We start from the raw sequence: 27,189 nt of genomic DNA, 5'->3' as shown, positions 1-27,189 counted from the left end.
CTTCTTGGTTTTGAACGATACACAAAGATAGAAATTGCGCTAAGTTCTTTGCGTGTTCATTGTAATGCAAGAACCTGTTGCTTATCCTCCAGAATTTCTTCTGCATCATCCATTTGGCTTTCATCCCAGCCCCTTAAAAGAAACATACCACAGTGATTTTCAACAGCTCAAATTCCTTAAGCTACTCTGCTTTAAGCCTTAGTGACATATGTTCACATATGTAGAAGTAAAAGGCATGAAAATAGCTTTTGCTGTATATTTTGCAAGTATATATACATTACAAGCTATGTTCATTTTTTTTTTTCCCCTCAGTTTGTCACATACATTTTCACCTCTTAAGCAAGTAGGAAGTAAATAATATTGTGATTATTGTGCCTTAATAGAGAGAGATCTCACACCCTAGAACAGGCAAATGAGGAAAATGGGTCTCATTTATATTATCCACATGATTCGTAAATATTGTTTTCTATTGACCTGCAACTTCAATATTATGTATATTAAAAAAAAAAAACCAAAACAACAACAACAAAAAAAACAAACAAACAAAAAAAAAACACCAAACAACCACAAATCTCTGAATCAGTTATATTCACACAGCACTTAGTTAACCTCAGTGTCTCACTGACCCCTACTAGTTACAAGATCATAGTAAGAACCCAGGGACAGACAGAACTTTGGGGAACTTCCCTGTTTTCCAGCCTTCTCCTCAGTCTCCAAGGCAATGTAACAGATTTATCATGGATCGTGGTGAGTTCAATGCTATTGGCTCACCTGCTCACAACTGCTCTTTTTACAGGTACTTTACAACCAAAGAACTTGGATGATTTGCAATAGACCTACTTTATAAATTTCAGTGCTGTATATTAACAAAAGCTAATGCATTAAAAAAAACATAACCCCAAAATTTATCGTTTGGAGTCTCAACACCAAATATATCACTTAATTCTTAATCTGAGCTGCCTGAGAGTACTGGCTTAGAACACCAAGGTACAAAATAGACCATGTTGACATCTGTAATCAGCATGTGAAGTACAATCAGAAAGTGTAGACTATTTTTATTTCAGTCCTGGCAAGATGTTTGGCATACTGAGCATTTTACACTATCATAAAAACATCCCCAACAAGTTTAACTTACCTGGGAGTATCAACTCTGCTGTGGTCTTTTAACTCCAGGTTCTTAAGTAGATCCGTAGTATTTATATTTATCTTCCTTGAGTGTCTGCTGGAGGAGGTTACATCTACAGAAGTTAAGCTGTAATGTTTTTCGACACCTGAAATATTTTAGGTCATTTCAGAAACAGATATGAACAAAAAAATGTAGTATCTACACTACCAATTTTAAAGAATTTCACAATATCAACAAAAACTTGCCATTAAAAGTCTCAAAACATCTCTAGCTGCTGAAGGATGTCACTACAAGCCCTCTAATAAATTATGACTTTTTATTAAAGAAGTAATGGAAGGGGTTTGTTTCTAAGATGTTTATGCCAGTACAATACGAAACCTTGTATATAGGGCCCACTAATACCTCTGTGACCTCAAAATACAGTACCAAATGGAGAACTCAGGTAGTTCGTATTTAAAACGGAGCATTCTTCTCTGAGCATATTTAGCACAGATGTTCATTCCTGAAGCATTAATAAGACAAACTCTTCCAAAAACACATGGATTCTGCTGAGTATGTATCAAAAAAGAAAGGACAGCTCTCCTGAAATGTGGTATTTGGAAGCCTCAGAAGAGATGTGTGAAAAAAATACAGCAAAACCTAAGGTAAAAACACTGTAAAACATAGAGCACTCTGGAATGCAGATTACTTTTGTTTATTGAAGATGCATCGTAGCCTGGACCTGCCAGGAGAAAAGCACCACAGCAGCTCAGAGGGGAGGGACTATGCTACAGCCTAAGAGACACAGTTATCAAGGCTGCTTATGGCACAAAGTGTCTTCTTGGGCACTTGACCCTCTCCTCACTGAGGTGGAACAGAAGCATCCCAATAATTTTTTTTTTTTTCCCTGTATTCAAAGAAAAAAAAAACCTAGAACTCACTCATTCTGTTCAACCATAACCAACTGACCTTGCCTGCCTGCCATCTCCCACACCCTCAGAAAACAAGGAGATGGGTTTAAAAAGACAGAGGAAAGGGGGTTGAGTCGAACCTAAACTGAGAGGCAATACCAATGTCTGTTGTGCCCTATTAGCCACAGTTGTCACCGGGAGAGATTTAGAACATTTCCTGTTCATCTCTTCCCCTGCTTGTTACCCTTACAACAAATCACATCCAGCTCCTAACAACACCGGGGGTGTTCATTATTCTATATCCACAGAAAGGAAACCTATTTGAAATAAATTTATGATGTGAAGTAAGACCTAGCAAATCCTGCAAATTTTTTGCAACAAAATGGAAAGGATAAAAAACTTGAGGAAGTTGCATGAAAGAGTTTGCTTCTACTAAATTAAGGGTAGGTTAAAGATCAAATGGATCAACTACAAGAGAGTCTTGCATCATCAAATATGATGCATTTTTGCATCAAAATCAGTGAGATCCAAGAAGGCAAATGAAATAACTACTTGTTTTCACTATGTTATTTGTAAACACAAGGGGAGGAAAAAATAAAAGCAGTATTGCCACTTACCTGTATAATTTTGTAATTCTTTTTCCAAAGTAAGTAGGGCTTCTTGCTCAGCCTCATATTCCCAGCAATACTCATCTTGTTTAGTTACAGAAAGGTACTTGCGTTTTGCTATCTCAGTATCAACTCTAAACGTACACACAGGTGAACTCTTTGGTCTTGGCTGAGTGTTTGTTGGAAAATTTCCAGTCAGTTTACAGTCCAGCATATTTGTTGACCAAGGTCTTCTAAAATCATTCCCTAAAATAACAGAAGAGGTGACAAGTTCTAATAATTAAAGATTTCACACATAAAGAGAATTTTATCTCAGCTTATTATTGACATTCATTGTAGTTAAAATTATGATTAGATCTGAACAGACGAATAATGTTGTTTAAGACTGTGAATTAATAAGAAGCTTACAATTATACTGGGAAATAGCACCTCATACTTCAGAAAAAAAAAATCTAGATATTATATTCAGTGGTAAAAATTTTTAGGTAGGGGAAAGACAGGATGTGTGCAGAAAGCTTACAACTTTGGTTCTGGGGTTTTTTGTGGGTTTTTTGTGGTTTTTTTGTTTTTTAATTTAAGGCATCATGAATAAGATACAGACACTTTCAAATATTTTTGTGGGATTCAAAACTGACAGTTTCAATTTTCTCACATCGCATTTTTAAAATTAAAATGCCAAGCTGGCTGCTTAAGATGAGAGAAATAATGTAAGCTACATTCCTTGAGATGAAGACAGTTGAAATATAGGAAAGTAACTAGAAACTGCAGACGCAGTTATGCGTTACTTGATTCCTTGTTTCCTATAGTTTGTGTAATAAGACTTATTTCAGTAGTATGAAGAAGTCTTCTAGTATCTCAAAACCATTTTGTACTAGATGCTGCAAAACACACAGTAATACTTAACCTCGTTGTAGACAGTTTATCATCTAAATATTCAAGCTAAGAGAAGAGCAGTGGGGTAGAGGCAGGAGTGGAAACTAAGCACAATAAAAAGAATTATTAGGGACAGATGCTAAGAGATCATTTTTAACCTTATGAAAACAATGCCATATATATAAGCCATTATACCCAAAATACAAATAAATAGAAGCAGATATAAAAACAACCTAAATTCAACAGAATCACCACAGACAACCTTTCTACTTTTCACATAAGAAAAGTTAACCTGTTAAAGGACTTCAAAGCTGTTGCTGTCCTACCTGAGTGCGACCGCCACGCTACCATCAGGGGAGAAATTCTATTTTGAGTCTCCAAACCACTTGAAGCTCTGTTCAATTGACTTTCTAAGACACCTTGAACTAGAGAGTCATCAGCGTATTCACTTAAGCTCCTTTCAGTAACCCACTTCCCAGCTCCTGAAATTAAAATGTACTAGAGGATATTACTTGCAGGTTTTGTGTTAACATGCATTTGCTGTTACTGTATTTGCTGCATTTAATATGTGATTTAAAGAAGTCATGCAACAAATTTTCTACACATTAAAAAAAAAAAATCAAATATAACACACTAAGAAGATTAAATTCAAATTATATACTGGACAGAATTAATATTCATGTTCACTAATTATTTCACACATTGTTTCATATACACCATTAAAAGCACTTTTTGGGGAAGCATATTATGCACAAAGAAAATCAGAAATTCCTACTGGAACCAAACTCTCAGGGAATACAAAGAAGCATATAAATCTATGGCATTATACTGACGTAATTTACGTCAAGGTAGTAAGTCTATTTTACCTTTCCACACCACCAGGTGTGTGTGTTGGCATGACTGTTACTCCAAAGTGACTTCTAAAAGTAAGCTAGATCCAAGTTCCATGAAGAGAAAGATGTGTAAACAGCAACAGTGACAAGTATGTGTGTTGTTTGAGGATTGCATTCGCACGCCATTACCTGAAAAGGAGATACTACTGTCCACAGGGTCAGAGCCAGCACACAGTGAAGAACGTGCTTCAAGCGTCACTTGTTCAGGGTTTGCACCTACAACAAAGAAACCTTCGAGTCCCCAATACCGTGTAGAAGCAGACTTCTGTCTTTTGGCTAAATCCTGTAACTTGAGTAAAACACAAAGATATTAGAAACAAGAAAAGAAACAGGAAACTTCGTAAGTTGTCCTTGCAAGTTTATAATAATAAAACACTCATTTCATAAAATTTTGAATGATTCTGACAGCCTCGTGTAATAAATATTCATAAGGCTGATGGTTTTGCAGGATTTATGCTTTAAAATCCTATAAACTTCAATTACTAATGTTCTCAGAGTTTAAGTCTATTCTTCCACTGTGGACACGAAAAGCTGTTTTCACTTATCTTTGTGTACACCAGGTAAAGTAATACTGTTTAACAATGACACCAAATCTAATGTCTCAACCTCCTCCATGATTTTTTTGCTTTCATTCTCCACAAAAGAACACTTGAATATCTGAAGGTTAGATAAGAGTATCTACAATTTTTGGCATACAATCAAGAGGTGAAATGACCTTGATACTAACATGGGAAGAGCTCTCTTCTCCCCCAACATGCCCTTTTTTTTGTCTGAGACTAGTCTGTTGGTTTGCTTTTTTTTGAACATCAACAGAAGACTGACAATACACAGTGGAAAGCACAGAGGCCTTCATTCCCTACATATGAACTATGGTAGGCAGAGACAATCCTCTGATTAAAACCGTACTCCTGATTGCTTTGGGGTGGGGTTTCTGGAGGAGAGTAGGGAAAAGTGGTATAGTATTTCATGGTAACCATACAGCTGTAACTCTCTCAACTCATTCAGAAACATGGTATGTTGCCCTATGCTAAACTGGGAAAGTAGATTAAGCAACATAGTTTATCTATATAGCAATCAAAGATAGACTATTTTACCACTGAAGACTTTGCAATGACAGGCAAAACCCAACTCTGACTACTGCAGACCCTGTCCAGTTCTTGTGAATCTTCGTTGGTTTTCTGCAGCTGTGTCTCGAGGAGATATCTGCTGCTCCTTAGTTCAGCAGGGTTACAGATCTTCTCAGGTAGTTGCCAGGACCTAAGTGATCTTCTCAATGCCTTTAGGTTAATACTCTCCTTTTGCACTGCATTTCTTCCAAGACTGCAGACAGCCATTTTTTCTACAAGAGTACAACAATATCAGGAAAATATTATTTTTGTTTTAATGGAAGCAAGTATGAATTATAACCTGCAAGTCTACTATATTTTCTTCATGAACTTAAAATATGAAACCTCCACTGCAGGTACCCCTAAGGCATAAAATTACAAGTACAGTTAACTTCCATTAGCTTCCTGCCAACATGGACTAGTCTTACCAGGTACCAGTTCTGTATCCAAAGCATATGTTCCTGTACATCTTTGTCTATGAAAACACTAGATCTTAGTAGTAATCTTAACACGTTTCCAAACACTACTTTATGCTAATGTAACTTTTTACATTTAGAATGCTATAATCTAACCAGAACCAGCGTAAGAACTGCAATAGTAGCAATTTCATAAAATTTCTTTTAAATTATAATGGTTTGAAATACATACTATCAGGCTGCGAATGATTCTGCAAGCTGTTTTTCTTTGTTTGCGGAAGACACAGCCATTTTATTTTTTTATCCTGTGCCCAAAGAAGCACATAAATCACATCTCATTACTCAGCTCTTGTTTGCTTTTTCACATTTGAAGACTTAAATAAGCAGTTTCTTGAACTAAACACAAAAAGAACAAGTGCTAGGTCCTGTAAGTGCTGGAGCAATTGTTCAGTACTTCTAAGAATAAGAAATGAATTGCCCTTATATTCTAACTTTTTTTTTTAACATTAAAAAAGTGACAATGTATTTTACATAGTCTCGTGACACAGAGTAGGATCTTCAGGACCCCTTAAGAGTTCCACAAAATAAAGCTGCCAAAACTTTCATGGTGATTTCCCTGACATGCAACAGGCACTGGAAGACTTATACACAAATTATGATCTTTTGTGCAGAACAGGTAATCATTTATAATTTCTCAACCTATCCATATAAAAGCATTTTTCTATATAAAAAGGACACATGCCATACGTTAAATCTAATACAGTACAGATAAGAGATTTGTCAGATCACTTCATCTGCTTTATAACGGGTTTGTTATATGCTTATTAAACAGGTTTGTTATACTCAAATATGAGCTCAGAGCTGTGAGATGACTATCACAGTGGATGCATATCACTTCAAAATAGCTTTCACAGCCCAAAAATATGTGGGCAAAGGACCTGAATAGTTCAGGGTATAGTACAATTTAACCATCTTTAATTTTTTTTTTTTTTTTTTTTTTGGATAACCATCACAGTTGACTACCATATCCTATGAGGGAACAATAAAATTATAGACACTTATTTATACCATACAAATAACTTTCAAAATTTACCTTGAGAAATTTCTTGCGAAGAAACAGGACTTCCATTAAGAGGTAAAGGTGAAAAATATTGTGTGTCAGCTGCAGAAGTTAAAAGAGAGGACGACTTTCTCATTACATCTCCAGTTTCTCTTGGCCAAAAGTCTGGTACTGTGTTGCTCTGTTCTACAACTGCTGAACCACTTTGAAACAGAGGAAGGAGAAAAAACCAGGAGAATATAATATAAAAAAACAGGTCACATCTAATCATAAATACATTTGGGTAGATCAGAAGAATTGCACATGTATCATTAATTATTAGGACTCTTAGTTTTGCCTGGAATTCCAAGATCAGTTGAGTGAGAGTATCTTAAAAGTACATAACAGTAACCAATTACAAACAAGACATTTTACCTGTAATTCACAACATACACATACAAAAAAAATGTATTTTACATGGTTTAACAGTGGAGTGATCAAGCAAACAAAACAAAGACATTTCAAAGTGATGCCTCTAGTTACAGGCAATTATTATACCTTGGTGGCTCACTGACAGAGACACAAACTTACTATTCACTAACTTTAACACTAAACATGTTGTATGCCTGTTAACTACCAAATTGTCCTTAGACTGTCTTGCACACTAGTCATGAAATCATTAGGCCATTCAAATTCAAACTTTCAAGGGCAAAAACCAGCAGTAGCAGACAGGATCCTGAAAGAAATGTGAAGGAAGGGAAAGCAGTAACTAAGTGTCATGATACTGGCACGGTCTGTCTTGCGCCAAGGATGAGAAAATGGATGTGTAGCTTAATCTTGCCTTAAAACAACTTACAATTCTCAATCAAGGATTCTCTCCTTTTATATGAAGTATGACTGTCTGCAAATAAAAACATCTGTTTCTTAGGAATGTAACTAAATCAGAAAATAGGGTTATTTCCTTTTCTCTCCCAGATAATCTCGTCTGGTACCTTCCACACTGCTTGAGTGGTTCAGTCTTTCCTTGCTTCTTCATTCCCATAGGCCCAGCTTCCATCACCAAGAAGTTAGATGGCCCTTCCAAGTCCTTGCCATAAGACTAATTGAAAAACAAAACAAAAAACCATATTCAGCAATAGATTAAAATGCAAAAAAAATTAAGTGATTAAAAGCCTACAGATTTTACTTTTGTATGATTTCTATATAGTAAAGGTCCCTGGACACAACAGGAAACACTTACAGGGAACCTTTGGAAAAATTTTTCACATTTGAAGGGGAAGATAAACAATGTGCCAACATTTTTGTTTTTTTAATTAGATACTATTTTACTGTTGCTACTTTAAATATTTAACAGATCAATATTTAAACAGATCACTTCAGATCAGTGTGAAGAGTCAATGAAGTTCTTTATTACGTACTTACATCATCAAGGAACTCAATTTTCAAAGTGGACTCCAAACTTTCAGAAATAGTGTCGGGTACTTCCTCTCTAAAAACAGATGTCCAATATCTCCTCACCTCTTCAACTATGAAATATAATTAATTTGATGCATTTCATTTGTTTCCTTATACATTAGAAATATATTTATTGTCTATTATAAATATAGAAAAATATAAAAATATATTTATAATATGAATAGCATAAAAAGGCAAACTTTTTCTTTATTATGAAGTACCATAAATTTCTCACTTTATTATTGTGACTTCAAGCAGAAACTGCTTAAGTATGCAACTGTTCAGTAATCATAACAAAAAAGAAACAATCCTTGATAAAGTATTTGTTAGATACGATCAACAGAAATCTGTTACACCTGTTAAGTCATCAACATCATCATCATCATCTCCCCCTTCTCCAAGCACAGCCTGATGTACACTCGGTGTTTGCACAGGTCTTAAATCTTTAATGCAACTACCAGAAATTTGATCAACAGGAGTTCTAAAAAGGGAAAAGAAATCGATGTTAAAAAGTCATCATTTTTTATCACATATAATATCACAGTCTTTAAAAAGAAAACCAAAACACACCACGCTACTTACTGCCACAGTACTAACTGCTGCTGAAAAGCAGCAACTCTTCCTAATTTCATTGAGATGACCTTGCACCTCAGGGACTAACAAAACAACACTCTCACGTTTATAAAAATATCCTGAAGATTGTATTATCTCTAGAAATCTCCTGTAGGAAGTGCCCCAAAATCAAGCAACCATGTATCATTACCAGTCTTCAAATCCTACAAGAAACTGATAACAAAGAGAATCCCTCCAAATATTACCTTTGCAGTTAATTCTGAAATATGAAGTCATCAAGTTTGGTTGTTAGTTATTTAACTAAAATAAAGCACCCTGTGTACAGCCACCTTAACTCTTGATAATATATCTAATATTTTTAAAGTTTCACTGGAATTTTGTTAACGCTATTAAGTATTTCTGTCTTCTTTCATTAGTACCAGCAACTTCAACAATACCTTCTGTATTTCTTAAGCAAGAGTTTCTCCATGTAGCTCAGGCCATCCTTCTTGAATTCAATGTGGATAGGTTCCTTCATAACAATGAGATTGGTCTGTACCTCAGAAATTCCCACCGATTCTATTAGAATTATTTAAAAAAGAAAAAGCAAACTTATACAGCTATTCAGATTTATAAGCTTGCTATTTAACTACATTATTTGAATGAATGTCCCATTAGTAGTCTATGCCTAGCTAAGTCTTTGCATAATTCTAAAGTTTAAATGGCCAGCAGTATTAGAAAAAATAAAAATAAAAAAAGGAAATCAGTATAATATTTTTTGTCCATAAATACACAAAGAACAAACACCAGCCATGGACTAGAGGAGACAGAGTAGCTTGCGCAAATGCAATCAGACAAGAGGGTTTTTTTCATATTTTTCCATGCATACTTCAACTGATTGCATCTTTTCACTGGGACAAAGAAATATTAAAAGCCTGTGGAAGGCAAGGAGAAAATGTACTTCGATACAACATGTGAAATCCTGAGCCATGCACATTCCTTGTCTCAGTTAAAAAGCTGTGACTTTATGCTTAAGCATTAGTTGATATTATGAATATGATGAAACAATACCATAGAGAAATACAGGGCCACAAGCTAAACAATCTGGCCAACACCACAGCTCATGACAAGAACTGGGATAAACATTAATCTGCACATTATTATAAAAACTTCAGAGGTTGTTAATTTATAAAGGAACACAGAGAGAAAACTTAGGAAGAAACATTTATTACTCTAGCAGCACATGTACCTTCATTAATCAAAAAAGCTGCTAACTCACCAAAATGGCTCCTAATGTTTTTAAAAACGTAATTAAAACAGAAAAAAAATCATACCTGTTAGGACCTCACTGGCATGCAGTTGTTCTCTGTGATCACAATTACCTTTTCTCCACTGAAGCAAAGCTTCCTGAAAAGACTTTGCAGATTCCTCCTCATTAAATACATCATTTAGTAATAATCCTTTGTCCTGGTTTTCAGGGCCTGTACAGGTTGATTCTGAGGATGGTTCCTAAATCAGTGCCACAACATAATTAATACAGCACTTCTGATGATAATCCTCTCCCCGGTTACATGCAATAGCAACAATGGTTTTAGTACCAGCTATGGAAATGTAGGACTCTCTTTTCCAGGCTTAATCTAGCTACACTGATAATCAAGATCAAACAGTTTTTAGGTGGTCTTGCTCACAACTAAATTGCAATGTTCTATCAAGAGCAAAAACCAAGTTTGTATAAGCACAGCAAGAGAACAGTGAACTTAAATGCTTTTAGCAGGCAGAAAGCAGTAGCCATGACTAGCCCACACCCCCTTGTGAACAGGGGTTAGTGGGCTGTGCAAGTCCAACAGCCTGACCCCTCACTTGGCAGGCTGCAGGAAAACCCCAGGCCACCCTACCTAAGGTCTCCTAAACAAAAAGAATTTCCTTTTTTCTCTAAACTGTACACTACCCCAGCACTGCCTACTGATGTTAGGACAGGTGAAAACTTGTCTGATGTGACCTGATGCTTGCTGTTTACTTCCTTCTGCTCATGATTCATTTTTGATTCCTTCAAATTTACCTCCTTGACGAAGTGATCAATGACTTCCAGTTTTCCAACACGTATATCAGCTTCTCTCTGTTAATGAAACATTACAAAACCATTATTTTGTTATAAACACACTCAAGCACTCCACAAACAGCACATGAAAAGCAAGTAGGTAACCATATATTGAAGAGACACGGTGACATAAGCACATAATAATTTCAATAATCAATAGCGTGCAAATGTGTGAGGCAAAAATTCAATGTTCCGAATATTTCATTAGGTACTACACGAGACAGAGTACATGAGGTGCTTTACGCAGCACGTATCATTTCAACAAATTTATGAGCTATGTACTTTATTCATGAGGTTCTGCTTCCAGCAGCTTTTCAGCAGACAGAAGCACATCTCTATAGAGGTCAACACGAAGAAAACGTTCATTTAAAGAACTAACTGGAATCCTCGTTCACACACAAAAATTAGTCGAGGAAAACCCAAACTATAAGGATGAGCTTGACTGAAAATAGCTAGAGAAGGAGAAAACCAGTCTTACTCACTTTAGGACTTTACTGACTTGCAACCTTAATCAGAACAAAGAAAAGTACTGCAGAAATGTGATACGAATGTTTTTGATTAGCAACTCTCAAATGATTATCAAGAAAAACAAAAAAATATTTTACGTTCATCATTTCCATACGCTGCCTCCCTACACACAGAGAAAGACCAGAAGGAAAGATCTTTTGTCTCTAAAATCCTCAGGTAAGGCACATATTCTTACCACGAAAGCACAAGAGCAGTCCAAGTACAGGCAGAAAGTGTAATCAGAAGGAGTCAAAGATGTCAAGCAGCCATTGCAAAACTATAAAGTACTCGCATCTCCTCCTTTCCACCTACTCTACGCTATAATCGACCCAGTGACTTTCCAGTTGCTGGTTGCACATTAAATAGTGGGAATGCAGGGAGACTTCAAACAGCAGTTACATTTTCCTTTTGCAGACTTCCTCTGATTCTTATGCTGCAATGCTGGATGAATAAGGTTCAAAGTTTACTCTATGAACATGTGTGCTTTGTCTTCTTCCTCAATCCTAATAGTCCATAACCATCCATAACTGACAGCAATTGTCTCCACAACACCACCAACAGGTTGCTAACACATATGGAGAACACAGAAACATATCCTTAAACTGGAAAATAAAGAGGGAATTTCTCCCTGTAACTGCCCTTCTCCTTGGCTCATTCTTTTTTCTATGGCACATACATTCAAAATACATACACAGCTAAAGACTGTGTTGATTTCTTTTTTGCCACATGAAGAAAATAATCTTAAAATTACAGCAGAAGTCACATTCCTCTGAAAGAGATAATTTTATTGATGTAGCTCGATACATCTACTCTCTTTAAGCAGGCACAGTTGTGTTACACATGGTTCTTTTTGTTACTCGGGCACACACTATATAATAGCAGATCAATATCTGAAAGGTTCACCCTGCTGTGTTATTTGTATAAACAGCATGAAGATCTTCACTGAGATTTTGCTCAATGGCTTCCAAATACTTAAGCAAGAATTGCAAAACTGATTTGAGAGAACACTTGCAAAGCTTATTTGTTCTGGCCTCACGGTGAACTTCCCAGCAGTTGAACTCAGACACTCATTTTCTCCTACTTCATCATTCGTCAGAAACATCTACTCCCAAAGCAGCAGTCAGGAAGGGGGCAAGGAAGAGTCCAAGGCAGGAGCAACGTGACCCATGAAAGAAGTTAGAAAGCACTTATCTGGATTGTCACAACTGGAGTGAGTGCCCTGAAATTTTCTATTGCATAATTTGTCTAAAACCAGCTTTTCCTCCTCACGCAGACAGCTAAAACTCTAGATCAAGAATCACATAGCCTCACTTGGACTGTAATATCCTTTCCTCCCTTTGAAAAAATGGAATTACAGCTATTTTCTATTCCAAATGCTGAAGACACTTCGATTCTTCTTCCTGCACCCTCTTGTTAGCTCCCTTTATTAACAGAGTCAGTTTCTAATTAGTAGCAGAGTAGGACTGGAGAAAAAAGGGGAGAAAATTGGGGGAGCAGGCAGGAAGAATCACAACAACTAAGGTGGAATTCAGCCGATGGAGCTGGAGGGATCACAGCACTCCATGATTCTCTGTTTAAATCCTTGTATTCTTCTACTGAACCACTCTATGACCTTTAATCCCTACAAATAAACTTCTAACATCTCAATCCAGTTTGTTTACCACCAAAAATGGAATAACTGGTTTATCCCTTTAAAAAAAGAAAAAAAAAAAGTCTAAAAGAGAATGCATTACAAATGTCAGGATTTATCACTGATATCTTACTACTGCTACCACCCAGGTTTCAGTTCTAAGTTTAAAAGATCTGCTACAGTCTTTCAAAAAAAACCAAAAAAAACCCCAACACACAAAAAAAAAGCCTGCATTTAGATGTGTGTGGTGAAATATTTTTATACCCATGCAAAAAAGCTCCTGGAAAAACTTTTATATCTACTGCATAATTCAGAATAGCACCTGATCCCAAAAAGATTATTTATCACTGGTTCTTTGTTACTCGCAGGATGGTGCATCCTTCTGTAACTGCTTTAAATTTTCACCTGAAGCTTTTTCATCAAATGTAATCTTTCTGCTAACATACTATAAGCAAGGATCATTTCAACAAGGATGTATTTATCAGACCAAAGGCTTTAACAATTTACTGCACTGCTAAAAGGATTGTATTTCTGGGAAGAAAGAATGAGATCATCAGATAAATTTTAGCTGGATAACTGAACGACATATCCATTGACATCATCGAAAAGTAAAATTTGCCTTTGTGAAAGTCTCATACGGTAGAATGGAAATAGTTAAATCAACTTACACTCAGTCAAGACCCTATCTACATTTTCTATGTTTATATTAGCTTGCATTGTCAGGGTAAAGTAACCTTTATTCTTTGTAATCTTAACAATGAAATATGAATCCAAACATTTTTTCATTCAAAGTTCCTGACATGGCTGCTCTTTGATCCATTAAGTCCAGCTCTACAACAGTCACCACTAACACAGGAATGAAAGAAAATTAAAGTAAGCATAATAATACGTATTCTTAAAGTTATTAAAAAAAAAAAAAGTGAACCATGGCATTTATCAAAACCAAATTTGGAATAATGTTAAGAGAACAAATATAGTGATTTTGTCCAAAAGATTAAAATCCAAAATGCATGTATAATTTGGTCCAAAAAGGAGTTGTCACAACCCAAATGCAAACAAATATTATGCATGAAATTGAAGTTTGTTACAATTAAGTGTTATACAATAATTCTAGAAGGAAACTTTACTACCAGAATTATAAAAATGTTATTGTTCCAGAACAGACACACAATGAAGTTGTACGCCGAATATTACTGTGCTGAATAATAAAGTTACACACAACTTAAGTCTCCACTGCACCGTATAACATTTTACTTTCATCACACTTTATTCCTTTGAGAGCAAAAACCAAGCACGAAAGAATCAGGAATGCTGACAGCAGCACCAGATAGAACAGACGTAAGTAGGAATTCTGAGTTTCAAGCTTCCTTATAGGTAAATTACAAGTAACACAGATTGTTAAGCACACTCACAAGGGTATGTAATAATCTTTGACTGATGAACAAACACTTCAGACCATTTTTAGTTGTTACAATTTTTTTTTTTTTCTAAACCGCTTGACATCCAGCAATTTGGAAAAGCGTCAAATACAGCAGTAACAGTATTTCAGAGAGGCTGTGTAAAACCCTCCTGACGCAGCACTTCGTTACCTATTTCCAACCACATAACACTACCCTCGGTTCCATTGAACTCCGTTTGTGCATAACTACAAAATCCATCCAGCCTCAAGAAAAGAGCAGGATTTTTTAATTTTTTTTTTGTTTTTTTCCCCAGTAAGTACTGCAATAGAACAGCTACGCTGTTTGCTTCTATGAAAACTTTTGAACTGAAAAACTTTCTCCCGCAGAAGCAAGGGCGATGTGCCGGTGTGGCATTAACCCCTTCGCGACCCCAGCAGTGGTCACACAGGGCGCTGTCGCGGCCCGCCAGCCTTCCTGCGAGGCACTCGGCAGCACCTGAGGTGCCGGGGGGAGGCGGGGGGGCACTAAGGGCAAAGCAAACCGCGGTCCATCCCATCCCACCCCACCCCAAACCGCCCACTTCCAGCATCGCCCGCGCCCGCGGCGTCCGGCGGGGGCGCAGCGCCCTCTGGCGGCACCGCCAGGCCGGTACCGGGGGGCTCCCGGCGCGGGAAGGGCCGCGGCCGGCGGAGGGGCCGCTCCTTCAAAACCCGTAAGGGAAAGGAAAAAAAAAAAAAAAAAAACCAACCCGCAGAGTTTGCACTGTTGGGGATGATCAGCTGGGGTACACAGGCAGGGCGTCGGTTTTGGGGTGAGCGTGAATGAAGCCGCGGGGGGAGGCCGAGAAAAGAGAATCGAAGCAGCAAAATCCTGGTGGTTCTGGTGCCAGAGAATTCTAACAGAAATTTAAAATCCACAGGTATTTTTTCCTAAGGAAAACTATTAAAAAGCCCCCCCCCAAAAAAAAAAAAACAAAAAAAAAAAAAAAGAAAATAAAAAAAAAACAACCAACCCTGTTCCCTCTGGTTTGAGTGTAAGCAGCCCCAGCTGCTCTAATTTGCCATAAAAGTAGCATAAATATGTCCTGGCATGTATTACAGGGAGATGATCCTTCTAAGAGATGCTATTTTTTTTAAGAATAAAAATGTTCTTTTTTTATTCAACAATGAAACTACTCTATTTGCACAAGTTACTTCAAAAAGTGTCAACAGCATGGGGCCGTATAGTATTTTGGAGGCTACGTTTCCTATTTACATTTGCTAAAAGGCAAAATCTCTCTATTAAATATAAATCACCTCATTCTCAATAACACTAATTCCCACTCTAACACAGCCAGCAAAGTGCCAGCTCCAAAAGCAGTCAGAATTAAAAATGTGCCCTGGTGCTTATCAAAGCATTTAAAATTACAAAATATTCACAGACCACTCAATTTTCTCCTATTTGCCTGAAACCATACATCTTATTTTAATCACATGGTAGTGTTCTTTACTTAGGTAAGAGATCAGTCTTCCTCAGCCACATTCGCATGCTGGGCAAATTAATAAAAATACAGTTTAAAGAAACTCCCTGTTAAAGAACTGATAACAGTTCTGATAACAGAATCATTTAATCCGTTTTCTTGCCATTCAGAGAGATCAGCCTATAAAACCTCTCTTTACCTTATGCGTACTAAGTAGCTACCACAGCAAGAAATACAAGAATTAAAGTGGATATCACCAGCATATTTTAGGAAACAGATGAGAAAAACTATTACTATAATTTTGATTCCAGCAAGATAAGGTATTTAAATAGAGTCAAATTAATCTAAAATATTTAATTTTTTCCTCTTTTTGAATTGCTGCATATCTGACAGTCGCTATGGCACCTCAAGCTGACCATCTTAGAGAAGTCTTATTTTTCCCAGCAGAACAAACTGCAAAAAACAAAGTATTAACAAATCTTCAATTCACCAGAAAAGCTACGGCTAAATGTTCAAATGAGCTCCTTGACTTTATCATTTCAAAATAGCAATACTGCCATCAAAATGATTCTTTTTTACAGAAGGGGCAGAGGCAGCTGGTACGACTTCCACAGACGACCGTAACACTACCATGTTGTACAGAAAAACCAACATTCAGAAACCTGACCTAATATTTAGACCTGCACATCACTATTTCCATATAGAGATCTCTTCACGAAGGAGCCTGGAAGTCAATTCCAGGCCAGACAGCTTGTCTATGCAGACCACACACAGCTTACAGCCTGCACAAACCCAAGGTGATTAATTTTACAACATGTATATCATAAATGTATATCTAGATACTGCCACAAAGCTGCTAGATATACACATTATATTCTGGTGCTATAGAGGGATTTTTAAACCATTTACTTACCAGCTGCACACTCTTCATTTCACATGGTCCACATGCTATCCCCTTCACTTCAGGCTTTTCATGAGCTACAGCATTTGCCATTTCATGTTTAAATGGTTCTTTTACTGGTTCTAAAAAAAAAAAAAAAAAGCCAAAACAAAACAGCCAAAAGCCAACAAACCCAGTAGTCCAGTCTGATTTCCCTATTGCTTAATTGCAGTAATCTCCAAGAACCAGATACTCTACCAGAAGTTTGGGAGCTTTTGTTCCGTGAACAATCATGTCTTTACCTTGAATCTGTTCTTTGAGTATTTGCAACTTCACTTTTCCTGAAGAAACCTATATGGAAGAATATTCACATATATATAAAGTGCTAATGAAAATGAATAAAGGCATAACTTCACAAAATCATTTAGGTTGGAAAAGCCCTTGAAGCTCCTCCAGTCCAACCATGACCCTCCCCCTGACCCTTCCCAACTCCCCCAGATCCCTCAGTGCTGGCTCAGCCCGACTCTTCAACCCCTCCAGGGATCCCGGGGACTCCCCCCTGCCCTGGGCAGCCCATTCCAACGCCCAACAGCCCCTTCTGCACAGAAATCCTTCCTCAGAGCCAGCCTGACCCTGCCCTGGGTAGCTTGAGGCCATTCCCTCCTGTCCTATCACTTGTTCCTTGGTTCAAGAGACTCATCCCCAGCTCTCTGCACCCTCCTGACAGGGAGTTGTAGAGGGCCAGGATGTGGGACAGCACTCCCATCTATATTCTACATTCTACTTCTATAGAATTCAAATGTTACCATTTCTAGGAAAATAACTAAGAACAGATTTAAAGAGAAGAGCCCATGTATTGCTCATGACAGCCGTTTCTCTCCAGACCCACGACGTGACACTGTCCCTGCCAGCCAGGTACGGGCACATGCTGCCCGCAGGCACAGACCCGCACAGCTTCCAGAACCACGCTGACTCCAGCTCCATGCAACCCCCGCTGACATCTACCTACCGTTTGTTGCAGGGGGTGGAAGGTGTTACTTTGCTTTCCTTCTGCTTCTCATTGCCCCTCCATGATCTAGCACCCCAGTAACTAATAATTTTCAACATTTTTGCTCTTCAGTTTTTCTCTGCAGAGCCCACGCTGCATCCTCACTTCCCCCCCAGTCTTACGCATCTGCGGGCATTTTAATTTTGCTCTTTGGAAAATTCTGCCCCATGCATCTTCCCCTTAGTCGTCACAGCTGAAATCTGAAGTCTTTGAAGTAGTAACAGCCCTGAGTTGCTTGTCTCAGAGAAGGGGAAGAGAAAGAGGTGGGTTAAAGTAAAGCTTTTTCACTCTGATCCTCTCTTCTCATCACAGACAAGTAGGCAATTTTATTGAAATTGAGTGTGCTGGTTGAGAAGACCTTCACACCAAACTGCTGCTGCTTCAAAAGACTTCAAATAGCAACTGCGACAGCTTAGTCCGATGTTGCCATTGTCTGGTTTTCTCTTCAGACTTATATAATCTTTATTTCAGCCAGTTTCAAATGGTCTCTCTTAATTAACAGCTCTCATTTCAACATAGCATACGTAGCATGGCTTCCAGAAAAAAAAAAAAAACACCACACTCATGAGAGAAAACTCTTTTTATGTCCCACTCAGTCCAATTTGCATGCCTCTCCAGACTCATCAACGTCTGCTAAAGGAAAGGGGAAGTATCTCTAAATTGAATTAGTTTGGATTTGGGGATCCCCTACAGATTTTTCATACTAATTCATGGAACAAGAACATAAGCTCTGTTATTGCAACTGGTATTTTAACAGCACTTGGGAACATTATTTGATGACAGATACACCTAATGCTTGCTTCCATGATGTATAGAGCCTCAAGGATGAGAGCCTAAGCTATTAAAATGATGAATTTATTTCACCAGAGAATGAAATATCAAGATTAGGTTATTACAGTTGGAAGCAATAACACTCCCACCAACATCCAGGCTTCAGCTACTTACAAATTTGATCAACTTTTACCATTCCCATACGTCTGCCTTATCCTTACTCTTTTTTGAGAGTTTGAACAAAATTGCTCTAGCCATTTCCAAAAGGAAATAAAGGGAAAACAGCGTGCTGTGTACATATTAAAAAGAAAACAATTTTTTCAATGATCTAGCAGGAAATTTCTACATTCCTCCTTTTAGGTCTGAGAAAGGGTATCATAATCAACAGCAAATTGATAAACCTAAATTCAATTCTAAAACACTCAGAAGCATTCCGTCCCAGTCCAAGAGAATGGACTGAGTCCAGTCTTTGTCCAAGGAAATTCTTAAAAAAAATACCCTGTTGAACCCACACCTGACCAACTACCATCACTCCTCAGGGGATGACTGTGAGCAAGTTGGGTTCTCAGTCTCCTTCTGAACTTACTTAAAGAAATCCAGAAACATCATAATAAAGATTATAGCACATGCAGAAGCGGGGTGGGGGAGAGAATGAACCACAAAGTCATATGGAAGTTCTCCCGTGATTGCAGATGTCATTACACAGCGACTGAGTTAAAAAAACTTTAACCATAGTGTATTTTAACGTTGTGTGCCTTTCTCATAGCTTTCATCTATGAAGACAGAGAACTTCAAAACTTCACACGAAGCTTTGTATTTCAGATTCATAATGCACATTAGACGTTTGAAAGACAGGCTCCTGATGACTTCTATCGCTACCAAATTAGACATTTACAATATTAAATCTGTACAAGCAAGAATTTGCTATATATTGCAATTAAAATAAAAACAACAGATCACCAAACAGAACTTGATGTTCCTCCAGCTCAAAGGAAACCATAAGCTTGGCATGGAAAAAGAAGCAATCTGGAATTTTGCTCAGAAGGTGCTTAACCTTTTATTTTTACAGTATTTAAAATTCTCATGTTCTGTAGCATAAATATAGTTCTAAAGCTTGTTTTGTTTTAAATAGTTTTACCTGCAAATATATTGACAGTTTACTACCTTACTATTTTCTTTGCTTTGTGAAAAAACTCGGGCTTGGATGGTCATTGGTCCTGCCTGTCCAGATTTCCAACGATAAGCACTTGATTTCCTATGAACCAAGAGCAAGAAAGAACTTACAGATTGTGTCTTCTGTAAGCAAGAAAAGCATAAAGGTTTTCCTACAGGTTTTTAAACAAGGACAGAGCATCATAAAAATGAAGTACTTGTCTACAGAATCATCACTTCCTCAAAACGCAAACACTTCCCTTCTACTGAAACCTGCTTCACACCTGCTTTAACAGTAGTAAATACACCACACGTGTAAGAAAATACTTACTTTTAAGCCATCAAATTGTTCTCAGTTTTTAAACATAAGAAAATCCCATCAATTCTCTAAAGTTGCTTTTAGTCAAATAAAAATGTAACAGAAGTAGATTTCAGATAAGTCTTCATTGTCCCAATTCACTCTAACGCATTCATCCAGCACAGCTAAAACACAGCAGATTTTAATAAACCAGGAACACGCAAGTACAATTAAGATTTCAGTGAATATCAGTTTCAATATTGACTACTATGACAAACCTGGAAGAATTTAAGCCTAAGGGAGATTAAACTGATTTTCAGCTTTAGCACACTGCATAATACACTACTGCATAATATTTAGCATTCAAATGACTGATCTACTTTGTTTTACAGAAAACCAAACATAAAGCAAAACTGAAGTACACAAAACAAGGGGTAAGGCAAAGATACAGGAGGCAAGAGGGATGATCTTCCCCCCAGTTGTGCAAATGCCAGTGATCCCTGTACTCACCGTAACAACACTGTCAGGGTTTGCAAGCACAAGGCCATGAGAACAATACAAGAACAATATGGGGAAAAAAGTGCCATGTGCTATCTAGAAAATATTGCCTCAACAGCTCAAGCAAAAGTTTCAAGAGCTGCAAACAGCAGGCCCTTCGGATTACCTAGACTCAGGCATCGAGGTATCCAAGGCACCTATACCTCTGGTGACAGAGTATGTCAGGCAGAAATACAAAGGCGTGGGAGGGGATGTTGCAGAGATTTGCTGACGTTCGGAGCAAGCCAGTAACAGAGCTGAGAGATTTAAACCTCCACCTAAAGCTTGCTTCGTTACATGACACTTGCTTCCCAAGCTATGTTTTCCATCATACAGAAAACCTGTTGTTTTTTTATTGCGGTGTACAGGGTACCACTGCCAATTTGCCAAATGTCTTTCTGAGGAGCTACACAGATGCATGTAACATGGGATCAAAGCATTAATCAAAGATGAAGAACAGTACCCTCTTTAGAAACTTCAGAAATAAGACTGAAATGGTGGAAGAGAAAGTTTCTGTCTCCTGCTTTAAAACAAACATGACAGAGGGAAAAGGGGGAAGAGGGAATAAATCAGGAAATGGGATCACTGCTGCTGAATATCCCTTCCAGGAATGATCTGTCAGTTTACTTCTTTAAAAAAAAAAAATAGTCAAAATGTCACACGGAAGTTTAAAAATAAGCAATTCCTAGGGTAGCATGTTTATCATTGGGAAGAAAGATTATGTGGAGGAGACTGAACACTTTTGTGAATTCCACAGACAACAAGAGTTCCCATCTGGGGCAAGGGGAGGTGTGGAGGGACCAGCTCACTGGATTCCTTTTTTGAAACAGAAATGTCACCTACTTTCTCTCTTCTTTTTCTCTGCTCATGGTTGCCTGTAGTTGCTGTAATTTCTCCTCCATCTCTCTGTTTTCTCTTTCCAACTGCACTTTCTCCAACTGCAATTCTCTGACAGTTCTGGAAGAATTAAAGTGGTAAAACATTCATTAGAAATAGCAAGGTACCTGAAGAAGTTTAAAGTGGCAAGAAAAAAAAAAGTTGAAAAATTTGTCATTAAAGGCACATCACTATTCAGTCTTCCAGCAAGACTGAAAACAGTTCTGGAAAATTTAGGGCAGGTCAGGTACAAACTCATGGACTGCTGACAGCGAGATGGCTATTGCAATATAAGCTTTGGCATGGCCAACATAAAACTGATCCAATTATGCCTGTATTCAGAAAGGTTTGTTGCATAATTGTATTAAAATAAACTCTCCCAGTGAATTCTTTAGTATTGTTTGTTTACAAAGTACGCATGTTAGATATGCGGAGTTGTGAGACCTATAACTTACTTAGAAAGTAGATTAAAGGCTAAGAAAAGGAAGACTTATTGAAAAAAGTGTAAGGAAAACACTAGAAAAGAAACACATGATGATTCTTCTGGCTCTTACACAAATAAGTTCTATTTAATGCTGTATTAAAACTTATTAAAAATGATGAAATAACATCTCTATCACAATCAGATAAAATGCACTTACTTTGCTTTTAATCTCACCGAGGTTCCAGTTTTTGAGCCTGGGAGTATCACAAAATCATTCATGTTCATGACACCCAGTTTAAACTCTTCTAAAGAAGAGAATTTCAATGATCTACAGTTAGCAACCTGTTGAAAGGGGAATTCAGTTGAAATTAAAACAGTAAAAACTTGTTACAAATCCAAAGTATTAGTGTATAGAGGGAGAGAAATTGAGCACAGAACTTGTTTATATGAAGTGCCAATAAAATCCTAGAGCAACTCTAAATTAAATCTAACTGAAAGAAAAACTTTTTATTACATTTATGATACCAGGGAAAAGATTCACTTGTCTGTTTCATTTGGGCAATTCCCTGAAGTTCAATGAAAGCAGTTTAATATAAAATAAAACACAGCTTTCTTGAACCAGATCCACAGAAAGCATAGAGAAGGAGAAAATTGTATCCATGGCTATGAAGTCAAACCATCTCAACTGATTTGGAAAGATAAATGTCTTGTGTCATATATAAATTGATACAACAGAACACAGTAACTCACAGAGCAGAGTTATTCCCTGCTGTCAAAGCTTCAAGACAGTGGTATTTTAAAGACTTTTTTTTTTTTTCCCCAGGATGTAAAATACTCTTCCAACAAGCAAGTTCGTACAGCACAGAGTCCAAACCGAAGCTTAACATCCACACCTGACCTTGCACTAGAATGTTTGCAGCGTAACTAGCACAGACTAAGCAGGCTGCTGGAAGAAACATGCCAACCCTCAATTTCAAGCACAGTGCCAAAGCTGAACGTTTACTTGTGCGTTATGGAAAAGGAAAAGAAAAAAAAAACAACTTTATAGTCCAGAGACTTCCAGCTGACAAGACATTTGGAAACTGTTTTTCAACTGTTGGCCATCACTTTCCAGCAGAAAGCAGGACTTAACTGAAACAATGTAGAGGAGCTTAGTATTTGAAATACACCAGGTGTGTAACTGAGCTAAAGAGCAGAAGCTCAGCTGCCTGTTTGCACATAAACTTGAAAATGGTCATTAATACAGTTAAAATGTGCCCAAATAATTCCTCCATCCGTGAGACAAAACGCCTGTCAGTGGCATATTACATTTTACATAAACAGTTAAAACATCTAGTGCCACAGAACTTAAAAGCAACAACATTTCAGCGCTGACAAAAATGTCAGATGTGTGCACAAAACATGTTCCTTACCGTGCTGGAAAAACCAAGCGCTCCATTCTTTCTTATCATTTCCAATTATTATCACATTTTAAGATAAAACAAGATTCTACTAATTTAGAATAGAAGTTCTTATATCAACGAGTATGTGCTAGCAGGACTAGTGCCTCTCGACAGGCAGGGATAACACACTGGTTTTGATGTAGCCCAAAGGCTACCTCATCATAAAAACAGGGGGGTTTTATGATTGAAGCCAGCTTACCGAGCTCGAGGAGGGAAAGTAGTTATATTTTTTTATATACACTTTAACATATCCCACTGGAAGCAAATATTTAAAGCGGTAACTTAAAAGTCGTGATAGCATCAGAGATAAAACCATCCGCAAAGTTTCAGGAAGGCAGTAATATTGGGTGGAAAAAAAAAAAAAAGCATCAAGTTACAGATAACAGGGGATATAGATAGACAGAAGGTGATCAAAAACCTGAATTGTTATGTGAAAACACATAAATTCATTTAACAGGTATTAGAACATAATCCCATGTTTGATAAGAAGAGCTGTTAAACACTGGGACTGTAACATTAACTCTTGGAAACAGACGTGTCATTTAAATACAGAGTTCCCTTTTTCTGTCTGCTTTTTTGTTTAATGAATCCTTTTTCTCTAATATGTACGACAATTTTCCAGTGAGGCAAAGAGTAAAGCAACTTATCAGCATAAATAAATCAAGCATTAATTATCCACATCCTTTCTGCCTGCTCTTCTGCAGTACTCAAATTTCATCATTCTAGCAGATTCCTCTGTGCTGCTAATGGATATACAGGGCAGCTGAACAAAACAGAAACTGCTAAATTAAATTCAAGTCATCTTAATTTTAAAGCCTGCATAGCTAAATGAACACAAATTCTGTATACCCTGTATCCCAGCTTAGCTCAAATTTCTTCCTAATCAATTTAAAGATAGCTTTATAACTTAAAGACAGTTGAAGATGGGTGCAGTTTATTTCAAACTACAAGAGTTTAACTAGAGCAGACTAAATTCCAACAACTCTCTCACATCAATAAACCCATAACATCCAAAGGGATACTGTCGTATATGTAATAGCTCACATCCAATTATCATAACCATGAACATGGATTTCATGCTAGACTGAGTCCCATCCACTTACCAATAATTTAAACCAAACTATTTCCTTTGAAGAAGAATTCTCAGAGTAACAAAGAATTTATCTAGCACTGCTCTCCACCCATTTGCTGTTAATCGTATCAGCTGAGACTTGGAGACCTCTGGTCCTGCCAAGCGTTTAACGTTTCACTAATTAGTAAAAACAAAACAAAACTTAAAAAAAAAAAAAAAAAAAACAAAAAAAACCCCCCACACACACACAAACTTTGATTGCCTTGCAAATCTGCTTCTAGCAGCTAATCTAAATCCAGCAGTCAGGTATGCTAATGTAGTCTCTCGGGATAAATTCATATTTTCCATGCTCCAATATCTGTGACATCAACCATTTCAAACTTCACTTCCTATTTTTAAAGAAGTTATCCATTTCTGTTTAATGCTGTACAACATGCATAAAGCAAGATCATGAAACCCCGATTAAAACAGCTAAATGATACCTTCCCTGTTATTTTCCCATACTCAGTATTTTTGTCACACATTGAAAAGATGTATTGTCTCAGTGACTCTGACAAGTCAACACCTATTTCTACCAGCTGTGCATCTTCCAGTTTAACCAAAATTCCACAGTTTAACCAAAACCTATGATTTCAACTACATTTTAAGTAACTTCAAACGTGAGAGACACTAACAGAATGGCTCTTTGACTCTCCATGCAGGCTACTAAAACCCAAAATAATTTTAAAAAATCACCTTATCAAGTAGGTTTCTTGAGAGAAATGCCTTATCATCCACATTATATAGCTACAGTAATTGCCCTGTGAACTGCAGAAGCAATGCCCAGAGCAAGTGAAGCAGCAGGTGGGGATTAGACCAGGTGAATAAATGGAGCAAAGTCAGTACTTGCCTTTAATGCTTCTATCAAACTCTAGTCTCAGCTAAGCGAGGCTCACAGATTTCAATCAGTCCAGACGACAGCTCTAGGAAAACACAGAACAATGCAGAAGGGCAGACAGAATAGGTACAGGGAAACCCTGCTGTCACAGCAGCGGGCTTTTTCTGTTTGTTTCGTTAACGATGGCTGTTTTTCAAGACTGATGAAAGCTAGGAAGGACGGGGAAGAAGGAAACTGCTTAGAACTGTAACCTAAAACCAGAAAGCTGTAAAGTGGGGATAAAGAGAGAAGTGTAGAGGACGAACACAAATTCCAACTGTACGGTACGTGGCGAGGGCGTTCCCAGACAGGACCGGGGGGCTCTTGCACCTTTTCCCACAAGTTCTCTCAGTCCTTCCGCACCGGGCGGCAGCTCCCGGGGCGGGATGAGCTTCCCGGGCGGGAGCCCTCGGCCCCGAGGGGGAGCCCGGCACGGCGGGAGGAGCCGCCCCCTCGGGCGCCGGCGGAGCTCGCCGGGCCGCGGCCGCGCCACCCCCGTCCCGACACAGGCTTGGGCCGTGGCCGCCGGGTCCCCCCAGACCCAGCGCCCCCCCCGGCTCACCCCTGCGGGGAATCCTATCGGGCCGCTCCCGGTCCCGCCTCCCCTCAGCGCTGCCGCCGCCCGCCCTGCCGCGCCGTTCCCATGGCAGCGGCGGCGGGAGGCGGCGGGAGGCGGCCGGGCCCGCGGGGCGGCGGAGAGTCCATGTGCCGCTGGGGTGGGGTGTGGGGCGAGACCACTCCGGGAGGGGGAGAGGCCCCGGCGGCGCCCTCAGGAGGCAGCCCCGCTGGACGCCGGCTCCTTGCAGGTGCCTGCGGGTCACGTTCGCGGCTAAATTCAAAGCCCGGCCCCCACCAGCCCCTGGGAGCTGCTTCTGGGTGTCGGAGGGCCGCAGGCTCCAGCCAGCAGGCTTTGCCAGCGGTGGCCCAAGAGCTCCACCCTGCCGAGGAGCAAAGCCAGGCCTGCCTCACTCCCGGCTCCCTCCCTATGGCCGGGCCTCAACTTTTCACTAACCGGTGCTGAGAGACCCCGCGAGTCCCTCTGCAGCACGCAGACCCGGTGTCAACAGCCATCGCCCGCAAGGCGAGAGCGAGGGGCTCCAGAAATCCTGAGACACCGTAACGCCGTTACAGCGCTTCTATCCCCTGACCTCCGAGCTTTCAGGATGGACTTTCTTCACGGTTTTCTCCCCACGTTAAGTGCAAAGGCTTTTCCTCAGTGAAAACAAAAATACGTGGCTGGTATTTTTGTTGAAACAAATAAATTGAGTCCACAGTAGTGTTTTTTTCACTGTTCAGCAGATATTCCTTATTAGCAGCACTGGCGTCGCCCTGGGGGTTCTCTAGCAGGAGGGCGCCCCCGAACTAGCAAGGGACATCAGTTTGCATACAGACAGATCATACGTATTCATTACATTTCCCAGAAAGGGCTGTCTTATGGTCATGAGTTGCCAGAATTCACTTACATAGTCCAAGTGTGCGTAGCGAAAATAGGGTGAGGGTCTTCTGTCGAGGGAAGAAGTGAGCAGTCTTCTTCACAGTGTTCACAAGCTGACCTTGCCAGAGCGTGCGCTGCGAAGTGAAGTCCAGGTGCCTCCTGCCTAAATCAGCAGAGTCCTCCTCCTTACAAACGGGTCTCTGTGTCTCTTTGTTCAAGCCCCCGCTTATCTTAGTTGGCTCATTCTAGGAGTTGCGCGAGTGCCCACTGAAGGCCTTGAGTCTGC

General features: G+C 38.7%; 1 protein-coding gene across 1 annotated transcript; it reads right to left on the bottom strand.

Annotated features, from left to right (window-relative positions):
- ZBBX (zinc finger B-box domain containing) lies at nt 1–25,763 on the bottom strand. Its single transcript, XM_074912277.1, has 20 exons — nt 25,735–25,763; nt 22,256–22,380; nt 21,582–21,695; nt 19,913–20,006; nt 17,235–17,283; nt 16,966–17,075; nt 10,907–11,074; nt 10,293–10,467; nt 9,417–9,537; nt 8,763–8,887; nt 8,374–8,477; nt 7,944–8,050; nt 7,101–7,103; nt 7,006–7,034; nt 5,485–5,729; nt 4,514–4,679; nt 3,824–3,979; nt 2,634–2,870; nt 1,136–1,271; nt 1–132 (listed from the first exon to the last, which is right to left on the bottom strand). The coding sequence occupies exons 2-20, from the start codon at nt 22,321–22,323 to the stop codon at nt 57–59; spliced, it is 2,283 nt and encodes a 760-aa protein (XP_074768378.1). The 5' UTR covers nt 22,324–22,380; nt 25,735–25,763; the 3' UTR covers nt 1–56.
- Nucleotides 25,764–27,189: the final 1,426 nt, after the last annotated feature.

Source organism: Athene noctua, chromosome 8 (genome assembly GCF_965140245.1).
Source record: "Athene noctua chromosome 8, bAthNoc1.hap1.1, whole genome shotgun sequence".
Classification (NCBI taxonomy): domain Eukaryota; kingdom Metazoa; phylum Chordata; class Aves; order Strigiformes; family Strigidae; genus Athene; species Athene noctua.
Note: the sequence above shows the minus strand (reverse complement) of the source record. Positions and strands in the feature narration are given on the sequence as shown.

Coding starts and splice junctions, on each gene's coding strand:
- ZBBX (XM_074912277.1), bottom strand. CDS start 22,323: ATGAACATGAATGATTTTGTGATACTCCCAGGCTCAAAAACTGGAACC. Junction 17,284..19,912: donor GCAAAGAAAATAGTAAGGTA/GTAAACTGTCAA, acceptor TCTTCCATATAG/GTTTCTTCAGGAAAAGTGAA. Junction 5,730..7,005: donor TTCGCAAGAAATTTCTCAAG/GTAAATTTTGAA, acceptor GTACTCTTGTAG/AAAAAATGGCTGTCTGCAGT.